This window comes from Penaeus vannamei, chromosome 18 (genome assembly GCF_042767895.1).
Source record: "Penaeus vannamei isolate JL-2024 chromosome 18, ASM4276789v1, whole genome shotgun sequence".
In the NCBI taxonomy this organism is placed as follows: Eukaryota; Metazoa; Arthropoda; class Malacostraca; order Decapoda; family Penaeidae; genus Penaeus; species Penaeus vannamei.
Window position 1 is genome coordinate 3,158,050 of NC_091566.1, and position 12,500 is coordinate 3,170,549.

At 37.2% G+C, this 12,500-nt stretch overlaps 1 protein-coding gene across 1 annotated transcript in view; it reads left to right on the forward strand.

Moving 5' to 3' along the window:
* Positions 1-12,500, forward strand: part of LOC113828883 (N-acetylated-alpha-linked acidic dipeptidase 2-like) — a 28,512-nt gene that overhangs the window by 1,036 nt on the left and 14,976 nt on the right. Inside the window, exons 2-8 of the mRNA XM_070132721.1 lie at positions 2,704-2,794; positions 2,985-3,141; positions 4,018-4,152; positions 6,530-6,655; positions 7,563-7,743; positions 10,436-10,526; positions 11,137-11,306. Coding sequence (XP_069988822.1) covers positions 2,704-2,794; positions 2,985-3,141; positions 4,018-4,152; positions 6,530-6,655; positions 7,563-7,743; positions 10,436-10,526; positions 11,137-11,306 — 951 coding nt within the window. The remainder of the gene's footprint in view (positions 1-2,703; positions 2,795-2,984; positions 3,142-4,017; positions 4,153-6,529; positions 6,656-7,562; positions 7,744-10,435; positions 10,527-11,136; positions 11,307-12,500) is intronic.

Sequence of the window (12,500 nt, forward strand, 5' to 3'; positions counted from 1 at the left end):
AGAGAATATGTAAAAAGAGGAAGGAGGGGGAGAGTCATAAGGGAGAGAAAGAGGAGAAGGAGAAGGAAATGTGAATGAGAGATGAGAGAATATGTAAAACGGGGAAGGAGGGGGAGGGAGAGAGAGGAAGGTGTGATAAAGAAGAGATACATGAACAATGGTTTTGATATAATAACAATAAAGATAAGTATATTGATAATGACAATATTGAAGATAAGAACAATGATGAAAAATAATGTTGATAATAGCGACAACAATAACAATAATGATAACAATTATGAATACAATAGAAAGAGTAATGATATACTAATAATGATAATAGCAAGAACAGCAATAATAACAATGATAATGATAATAATGGTGAATGATAATGATGATGATGTTAATAGTAATAATAGCAGCAATAATGATGATAATATAAAAAAATGATAATAATAATATTGATAATGATAATAATGATAATATTATTGATAATGATAATGATGGTAGAAATAATAAAGTTATTATCATTGTTATGATAATAAAGATAATAATAACAATAAATATAATGATAACTGTTATTGTAATAAGAACAAAGATAATGATAATACCGATAATAATAATGATAGAAATAAGAATGATAAAAATAATGAGGATAATAATATTAATAGTAATGATAATGGTAATACAAAAATAATGAAAATAAGAATTTTAATTATAACATCAATGATGATTTATAGATAATAATGATTAATAAATACAATAATAGGAATGATATTGGTCATAGTGATATTAATGATAATACAAATAATGATGATAGAGATAATGATAATGATAACAATAAAGATAATCATATTAATAATGATAATGATAATAAAGATAAAGATAATATCAGAATAACAATAATGATAAGGATAAAAGTTATGATTATAATAGTAGTAACAATAATAATAATAACAATAATAATGAAAATAAAAATGATCATTGTGACGATAGTAGTAGTAGTAATGATAACGATAATACTGATAAAAATATTAATAACAACAATAATAGTTACTATGATAATGATGATGAAAATAATAATAATATTGATAATAATAATAATGATAATAATGAAACAATGATAATGATAATTACTACTACTACTACTAATAATAATGATAATGATATCAATAACAATAACAATAACAAATATGATAATAATAAGGGTGAAAATACTGGTAACAGGTATAATAATGCTAGAAATAATAACAATAATAATGATAATGATGATGATAATAACAAGAGCAACAACTTTCTTGATTTGATGATATACTTCGCTAACTTGGGTTGTTGTCTTTGCTAATTGTCTTGTTGATTATATTGATGTAAGGTCTCAAAGTGCCCAGTGGAACATACTGGACCCCATCTCTGATTTTCAGCCATACCCAGAAACGTATATCTAAATCAGAGTGGTTGTGCGCTAAAATACCTGTTAGGAAATGAGTTATTCTCTTATAGCCCAGTCTGCCTGTTAGGAAATGAGTTATTCTCTTTAGCCTAGTTTGTTACTTTCTTTGTCCATCTGTCGTCTTGTCTCCGACATATATGCCCATTGCCACTTCTTCTTCTTGATGCTCCCGAGTATATCTTCCACCTTCGTCTGTTCCTTGATCCACGTCGCCCTCATCCGATCTCTTAGGCTAATTCCCAGCATCGACCTTTCCATCCCTCTCTAAGTACTCATTAGTTTCCTCTCCAGTAATTTGGTTGTAGTCCATGTTTCTGATCCATTGGTCATAACTGGGAGGTTGCATTGGTTAAAGAATCTTTATTTTTAAACACACTGGCAAGGAACCTCTTAGTATGCTACTAAGTCTGTCTAAGGCGCTGCAGCCTAGACTGATGCGTCGCTTTATTTTCCTGGCCAAAGAGCCAGGGGAACACCTCCTCTTTCCTGGTCCAAGCGTGATACAACTCTGAAAAAACACTTCTATGCTGTAGTCATTGTTGGCAGTTCAGTTGGGATATTTTCATACGATGACGAATCGGCGAGGCTGTATCTGCATCATGCGATACATATATTTGTATCGGTATTATACATTCTGCGATACATGTATTGGTATCGGTATCGCTTGAAAGAATCTACGAAGAATCGATTCATCGGGATCGCTTTTGCCAATTTTCAAGTATCAATGGATCGTTATCGCCTGAAATAGTTTCGTGTATCGATGCCCATCACTGAATGTATGTTTATGTACACACACACACTCAGACACACACACACACACACACACACACACACACACACACACACACACACACACACGCGCACGCACGCACACACACACACACACACACACACACACACACACACACACACACACACACACACACACACACACACACACACACACACACACACACACACACTCACACACACACACACTCACACACACACACACACACACACACACACACACACACACACACACACACACACACACACACACACACACACACACACACACACACACACACACACACACACACACACACACACACACACACACACACACACACACACACACACATATATATATATATATATATATATATATATATATATATATATATATATATATATATATATATATTTATATAAACACACACACCTTTCTCCCCGTTTGTTTATGTACTCATTTATCTACTAATATGTGAATTTACATGAGGTTTTGTTTTCAGTTGTGATGAGTCCAAATACAGGAGGTCTAAAGAGCTACGAGGACTTCGTTATAAATGGTGTGAAGACGGATTCAATTCGTGAATTTCTAAGGTAACAAACATGATGATATATGACTGCCTAGGAAAGACCAAAATAGTCTTACCTAAAATATCATTTTCTATAAAGATTTCACCACAGAGAAATGTATTTTCATGGGTAACTAATATAAACTAATAGCTTTTATTCCAGCTTTATGATTTGCAAGAACCTACTAACATGTAATCTCCCTCTTTTATTCAAGGAACCTGACAGTGTCCCCCCACCAGGCAGGAAGCGCCCGGGACCTAGATATTGCAAAGTGGATTAAGGACCAATGGATCGAACATGGTCTCTCGAACGTAAAACTTATCCCCTATGAAGTGTTTCTCTCGCACCCTGACGCCGATAATCCTAACATGGTACAGTTGAATGATTTTAATACTTGGTATATTTACAGTGTCTGCTTATCATGCAATTGCAATTATCTGCAGCTTACATGTAAAAACAGTTTCGTTTTGTGATCACTGAATGTATGTCATGTTTTTTTAATTTTATTTTTTATTTTTTTACAAGCAATGCCATTGTCAATGCAGTCATTAAAGATATATTTCGTAAGTAATATATATATATATTATATATATATATATATTTATTTATTTTTATTTATTTATTTATTTATTTTTTTTTTTTCTTTTTTTTTTCTTTTAATAGCTTGTTAGTGGGAAGACCTTTATATATGTATGTGTATTCGGTGAAACGGCTTTTACAACCTGACAAATTTATCTGCAACATATACTACAGGGATGTATGTACCCTTTTCCTTTTTCATGTCAAAAGGGCCCTTTTAAACCGAGTCAAGGAAGGGAAAGTGTCTTAATACCGGGAACCCAATAATAATAAGCACGTCACTGATGTGCTGTCACGGTCAAAATTCTTGTCAAACATGATTCTAGTTCCTTTTCGAACACCTGTTTAATACCTCAATTTTTGTATAGGGTAAGACAGATTCGAAGCTTTATTTCAGTGATTCATTTAATTTCTCTCTCTATCTCTCGCTTTCTCTCTCTATCTCTCTCTATGTCGCTTTCTCTTTCTCTCTCTTTCTCCTCTCTCCTCCCTCTCCTCTCTCCTCTCTCTTCCCTCTCTCTCCTTTTTCTCATCTCTCTCTCTCTCCTCTCCCTTCCCCCTCTCTCTTCTCTCTCCTCTCTCTTCCCTCTCTCTCTCCTTTCTCTCCTCTCTCTGTATTTATTTAATTAACCCTCTCACCTTCGTATACCTTCTCACTCCCATCATAGTTCCACATCCTGGACAACGAAGGCAACGTGACCCACAGCTCGAACCCACATCAGCCTCCTGTAGAAGATACACCTCCTGTGGGACAAGAAAGCATTTTGTCCTTCAACGCTTTCTCGGCCAATGGGACAGTGCAGGTGGGAGGAAGGTTTTCAAATTTTCTTCTATTCATTGGTATATTTGGTGGGAAGGTTTTCAATTATTCGTGTATTAGTGATTGGTATATTTTTCTGTCGTTAGTGTTGTTGATAGGAAGGTTTTCAATTCTTCTTGTATCTATTAATGATTGGTATATTTTTCTTTCGTTATTGTTGTTCATGGTAGAACTGTTATTGTTATCGTTACTGTTATTATTCCAGTATTATTATCACTGTTGCTGCTAACTGTTATAATGATGATAAAAGTCATTATGATGATAATTATGAGAATGGTAATGATAACAAAAATGATAACAATAACAAAGATGATAAAGAGGGCAATAACAAAGATGATAATGATGACAATAACAAAGATGATGATGATAATAACAAAGATAATAATGATGATAATAACAGAAATGATAATGGGAAAATAATGATAATGATATTGAAAGTGACTGTGAAAATGATAATAATATATGATCATGATGATAATATTATTAATGGTGATGATAATGATGATAATGATACTAATGGTGATGATAATGATGATAAATAAGTAAATAAAAAATAGAGAGAAAAATAGACAAACGCTGCTGCTATTATTACTACCACTACTAAAGATCATAATGTTAATGATAACGAGAATTATCATTACTGACACTATTATTACTTTTATTATTATTATCATCATTTCCTATTGTTTGATAACTTTTCTACATTTCTGAAATAACATTCTTTTGCAGTGAACCTTTTCATCAATACTGCAATTTTTCGTAAATCATTTATGCATATATATTATTAACAAATTCATCATACGGATTTTAATAATAGTTGGGTTATGAACAGAATAATATGAGTATTATTACAGTATAATACTATTAGGAAGCATTAACTTAGCAAAATACTGAAACTCGAAAAAATATTGATGGATAATGTTTAATTAATATATTTAGCCGATGATTTAATGTACGTAATTATTATATTTTCTGGCTATGATAATTCTAATATTCTTTACGTTGCTAATACTCGATTTTATTTGATTCACACACACACACACACACACACACACACACACACACACACACACACACACACACACACACACACATACACACAGATATACATATATATATATATATATATATATATATATATATATATATATATATATATATATATGTATATATATATATTTATGTATGTTTATATATATGTTTATATATACACACACATACACACACATATACATACATACATATACATACATACATATACATACATACATATACATATAATACACACACACGCGGGCACACGCTCACACACACACACACACACACACACACACACATATATATATATATATATATATATATATATATATATATATATATATATATATATATATATATATGTGTGTGTGTGTGTGTGTGTGTGTGTGTGTGTGTGTATCTGTGTTTGTATGCGGGTTTGTACATATTTATCAACATATTTACTTTAGCGGTGAACTATTTAATTTGTTAATTTATTTGTTTATTATGAAACGCAGAAGACTTGCTGATATCTAGAATAGCATCATCACAATCATCATCACCATCATCCGCATCATCATCACCATCCTCATCATCATCCTCATCATCACCACCACCATAATCATCATCATCACCATCCTCCTCCTCCTCCTCATCATCACCACCATAATCATCATCATCACCATCCTCATCATCTTCATCATCATCATCATCCTCATCATCACCATCCTCATCATCATCCTCATCCTCATCCTCATCCTCATCATCTTCATCATCATCATCATCTCGTTAATCTCGTTAAGGTGATGCTACACTAGCACTTTTTCCCTCAATTTTTTGTCAATTTTATTTAACATAAATACAAACATTCTCGAATATAGCTCTTGATTTGACTTCGCTTGGCTGAAAAAAGTTGACGGAAAGGTTTTCAGATTTCAGATTTATCGTCTGACTGGAAAATCGACAATTCGCTCAAAAAAAATGGACAAAATTTCAGAAAATTGTCCAAAAAAATTGACGGAAAACAGTGCTAGTGTGACAGCACCTTAACTGTTATGATTATTGCTGTTGTTGCTTTTTAACTTACCGTCGGTTTGTTAGAATTGTGCGAGGCCCGACCCAAAGAATATTCATATACTTGACATACATAAATAAAGAGATGAATACATATTTATCAGTCTAGACATGTATATCAGTCGAGCAAATAGATAGTTCAATGTATATCTATCAGAAATATAGACAAATATGCCTTTATTTCTGTATTTGTATTTGTGAAAAATTCATTGGTTCGGACCTGGCACAATTTTGACAAACCGGCTGTCAATCGCGTTTTGACTTGACAGGTGTCTCGCGTCGTGTATGCCAACTACGGTTCTCTCGATGACTTTGATCTCTTGGAAGAAATGGGCGTGGACGTGGGCGGTGCTATCGTGGTCATCCGATACGGGAAGCTGTTCAGAGGAGACAAGGTGGGTGGTTCGGTGGTTCGGTGGTTCGGTTACTGTCTTTGATAATTTTTTTATTATGAATTATTATTTTTATGCGTGTTTGTTTTAAAGCTCTGTGTTTGTTTTTCTCTTTTTTTTTTCTTTTTATTTATGTGTCTGGCTCTAATATTGTGGGCAAATATGTGTGTTTGTATCCGTCTCTGCTTGTTTGTCTGTCTCTCTGCCTCTCTCTATAAATTTCTCTCACTCGGATTATAATACATTATCTTATCGTTAATTGCTAAAAAAATAAACAAGGATATTATCATACAATCCAATAAACGACAAGGAATCATGGGAAAATGTAATTTTTTTATCACAAGGAAAGTGCACAAAAGAGATAAAGAAATTAGAAATACATTGTTGTGTGTACGTGTCACTATATATTCAAGTTTATGTAGGTTTATGAAAACAGACATGGATTGATACAGCTCTCTTCGTCCGGATTGCATAACATACCACACTCTGACCACTCCTGATTCCCCCAAATACCCATACCAATACCAATACCACCCACGAATGTTGTGTGTACATGTGTCACTGTATATTCAAGTTTATGTATATAGGTTTATGAAAACATATATGAATTGATACAGCTCTCTAAGTCCGGATTACAAAAAAATACCACACCCTGACCACTCCGGATTCCCCTCAAATACCCATACCAATACCCATACCACCCACGAATGTTGCGTGTACGTGTGTCACTGTATATTCAAGTTTATGTATATAGGTTTATGAAAACAGACATGAATTGATACAGCTCTCTAAGTCCGGATTGCATAACATACCACACTCTGACCACTCCTGATTCCCCCCAAATACCCATACCAATACCCATACCACCCACGAATGTCACAACCCCACCCCACCCCACCCACCCCTGCAGGTACGGTTCGCAGAGGAGCGCGGGGCGGTGGGCGTGATACTGTACACGGACCCCAAGGACGCCGCTCCCTTGGGCCCAGAAGCCACGTACCCCAACACCGTTTACGCTCCCCCGGGGTCCACGCAGTTGGGGTCCCTCGCTCTCCAGGGGGACCTTCTTACTCCCGGGTATCCAGCCACAGGTACCTCTGAGAGAAATTATCTTGTTTATCAATATATTTATCTGTTTTTCTTAAATTAACAATACATTTCCCACGGTTTAAGTACATGAGCTTCTGGTATGTGTGGCAAGTGATAAACATGGATTTTTTTTCTTATCTACCACCTGGATTAGGATAAAAATGATATAATTCATACTGATGATGGTGATGATGATACATATATAATGATGATGATGATGATGATAGTGATGGTGATGACAATACTATTACTGCTACTACTACTTATACAACTACTACTACTGCTACCACTGCTACTACTACTACTACTACCATCATTCTTGTTATCATTACCATTGTCATTATAATTATCTCCCTCATTATCAAAGTCCTCCTCCTCCTCATCATCATACTCATCATCATCATAATCCTCCTCCTCCTCGTCATCTTCATCTTTCTCCTCTTCCTCCTCATCATCATCTTCATCTTTCTCCTCTTCTTCCTCTTCCTCCTCCTCCTCCTCCACATCATCGTCATCATCATCCTCTTCCTCCTCCTCCTCTTCCTTATCATCATCATCATCATTTTTATCCCCCTCCTTCTTATCATCATTTCATCATCATCATAATCCTCCTCCTCCTTGTTCTCATCATCATCTTCCTCCTCCTCCTCCTCCTCCTCGTCATCTTCATCTTTCTTCTCTTCCTCCTTCTTCTCCTCCTCCTCCCCTCTCTCCTCCTCCTCCTCCTCCTCATCATCATCATCATCATCATCACCACCATTCACAACATACGCGACGTGAATGCTCATCCCCGTCAGCATTCTCATCACCATAATTTCAAGATCCTGATGTGTCAATAACGAGGAGAGAAAATGCCTTAAAGCAGAAAAAAGGGGAATGAGTTATCCTATTTTCTGTGTCCTATGATTATCCGTCCCCTCCTCCTCCTCCTCCTTCCTTCCCCTCTCCAATTCTGTTTTATCCCCATTCCCTCTCCCTCTATTCCTTACTGATCTCCCTTTCTTATATTCTTCTTCGTCTCTTTCCCCCTCTCCTTCTTTTTTCCTTCATCTTCTCTCGTGTTCCTCCTTCTTCTCTCTCTATTTCCTTCCTCTTTCCTTATCCTTCACCCTCTCCTCTACTCCCCCCGTTCTTCCCCCCTCGCATTCTCCTTTTCGATCTCCTTCCTTCCCCTATCCTTCTATTTTCTCTATCCCCATATTCCACAATTGCATTTCCATCCCCTTCTCTTTTCCTCCACCCCCCCACCCCTCCACCTATCCCTGTATCCCCTCTCTCTACCCCCTCCCTCTCGCCCCCTTCCCCCCCGTCCCTGTATCCTCTCTCTACCCCCCTCCCCCCCCCCGTTACCCTCTCTCTACCCCCCTCCCCCCCGTCCCTTATCCTCTCTCTATCCCCCCCTCTCTTGTATCCTCTCTCTACCCCCCTCACCCCCGTCCCTGTATCCTCTCTCTACCCCCCCCGTCCCTGTATCCTCTCTCCCCCCCCCCTCCCCCCCCCGTCCCTGTATCCTCTCTCTACCCCCCTCCCCCCCGTCCCTGTATCCTCTCTCTACCCCCCTCCCCCCCGTCCCTGTATCCTCTATCCCCCCCCCCGTCCCTGTATCCTCTCTCCCCCCCTCCCCCCCCGTCCCTGTATCCTCTCTCTACCCCCCCTCCCCCTCCTCCCCTCGTCCCCCTCTCTCTATATATATATTCCACGATCTCACATCCACCATCCCCCCCCCCTTTCCCTACCCCCTTCCCTCCCTCCCTCCCCCTTTCCCCCTCCCTCCCCTCCCCCCCCCCGAAGATTGGAAATTATATGGCCCGAGGCGACGAAATCAAACCTCCCGATTGATTCACGGTCTTATAAGTACATTCAAAGAAGCGGAGAATTTGATTACTGTTAATCGTGAGAACCATATATGGTGGGCGTCGACAAGGGTCCTGGACTGTTACTTCCGGCAGGTTTGAGAGAAGTTTGATGACGTCAATGATTTATTTTTTTTTTACTTTTATCATTATGAATGGTTATTTAAAGAAGACGAGAGAATTCTGTGAGGTATGAAAATTGATGTGATTTTTTTTCTTCGGTTGGTGTGATGTTTGATTAATTAAAAGGGGGTGATTTGTGATTTTATTGGTATTTTAATCTTTTTTTTTGTTTCTTCTTTTTTTATCTTTTCCTGTTATATCTTCCCCTTTCTCCTCCCTCTCTCTCTTTCTCTTTCTCTCTCTCTCTCTCTCTCTCTCTCTCTCTCTCTACCTCTCTCTCTCTCTCCCTCCCTCACTCTCTCTCTCTCTCCCTCTCTCCCTCCCTCCCTCCCTCCCTCCCTCCCTCCCTCCCCCCCCCCCCCCTCCCTCTCTCTCTCTCTCTCTCTCTCTCTCTCTCTCTCTCTCTCTCTCTCTCTCCCTCCCTCCCTCCCTCCCTCCCTCTTTCTCTCTCTCTCTCTCTCCCTTCCCATTCATTTTTCTCACACCACCACCATCATTCTCTCCCTCTACCCCCTTCTTCCTATCTCTCTTTCTCTTCTGCTCCACTGTTTCTCCTCCCTCTTTCTCTCCCTCTTCTGCTCCACTGTTTCTCCTCCCTCTTTCTCTCCCTCTTCTGCTCCACTGTTTCTCCTCCCTCTTTCTCTCCTTCTTCTGCTCCACTGTTTCTCCTCCCTCTTTCTCTCCCGAATTCGAGTCCAATAACATAATGTTCCGACAGAATCCGCTCACCGAATTCCTGAAGAACAAACGGATTCGCCGGGGATTCCTGTTCAACCTGTTGGCTATGAGGATGCCCAGCAGATCCTCAGGTATTTACGGTTTTCCACACGCACATACTCACTCACTCACTCACGCACATACGCACATACGCACACGCACGCACGCACAGTCAGTCAGTCAGTCTCTCTCTCTCTCTCACACACACACACACTTAGTCAGTCAGTCAGTCAGTCACTCACACACACACACACACACACACACACACACACACACACACACACACACACACACACACACACACTCACTCACTCACTCACTCACTCACTCACACCCACTCACATACACACACACGCACACAGACTCACTCACACACACATACATACATACATACATACATACATACATACATACATACATACATACACACACACACACACACACACACACACACACACACACACACACACACACACACACACACACACTCACTCTCTCCCCCTCTCACTCACACACACACACACACACTCACTCACTCTCTCTCTCTCTATCCCATTCACTCACTCACATACACAAAACGCACACTGTGTACGTATATCTATCCATATACTCATACCGTTTACTACACAGTGAACAATAAATGTATGTATGTATTTATGTACAAACACACGATCCTCAAGATCTTATGAATATCTTTTTCAGCATCTTAGAAGGCGACCGCGCACCCGATGAGTGGCAGGGAGGTCTTGACATGGATTACAAGCTGGGTGGTGACCTGGCAGGACACGAGGTCAGATTGGAGGTCCACAATGTGAATTCTAGGGAACAGGTGTACAACGTGGTAGGAGCTCTAATTGGTCAAGAAGAACCAGGTGATTGGTGTGATTTAGAGCAAGTGAAATTCACATTTTATCTTTTTAATCTGTCGTTGCTCATCAAGCGATAGTGAAAGACCAAACGCAGTAATAATTCACAAATATTCATATTTTTTTATTCATATATTTTTATTGTTTAAAGATCGTTACTCACACAAAAATAATACACACATTTTCATAGCTTTTATTAATATATTTTTATTGCTTAAAGATCGTTACTCACACAACAATAATTCACAAATATTCATATTTTTTATTAATATATTTTTATTGCTTAAAGATCATTACTCACACAACAATAATTCACAAATTTTCATATCTTTTATTAATATATTTTTATTGCTTAAAGATCGTTACTCACACAACAATAATTCACAAATTTTCATATTTTTTATTAATATATTTTTATTGCTTAAAGATCGTTACTCTCACAACAATAATACACAAATTTTCATAGCTTTTATTATTATATTTTTATTGCTTAAAGATCGTTACTCACACAACAATATTTCACAAATTTTCATGTATTTTATGATCACTTTTTCTTATGGTTTAGTGATCGTTACACACCCAACAATAGTTCACAAATTTTCATGTCTTTTATTGATCATTTTTTCATATTTAAAGATCGTTACACCCAACAGTAATTCACAAATTTTCATGTCTTAATTATCCCCTTTTCTTATTGTTTAAAGATCGTTACACACCCAACAATAGTTCACAAAATTTCGACTTTTATTGAAAGATCGTTACACATCCAACAATAGTTCACAAATTTTCATGCCTTAATTATCCTTTTTTCTTATTATTTAAAGATCGTTACACACTTAACTATAGTCCACAAACTCGACTTTTTCTTATGGTTTAAAGATCGTTACACACCCAACAATAATTCACATATTTTCATATTTTTTATTAATATATTTTTATTGCTTATAGATCGTTACTCAGCAGTAATTCACACATTTTCATATCTTTTATTAATATATATTTATTGCTTAAAAATCGTTACACATCCAACAATAGTTCACACATGTTCATGTCTTAATTATCCCTTTTTCTTATTGTTTAAAGATCGTTACACACCCAACAGTAATTCCCACATTTTCATGTCTTAATTATCCCTTTTTCTCATGGTCTAAAGATCATTACGCACCCAACAATAGTTCACAAATTTTCGTCCTTTATTGA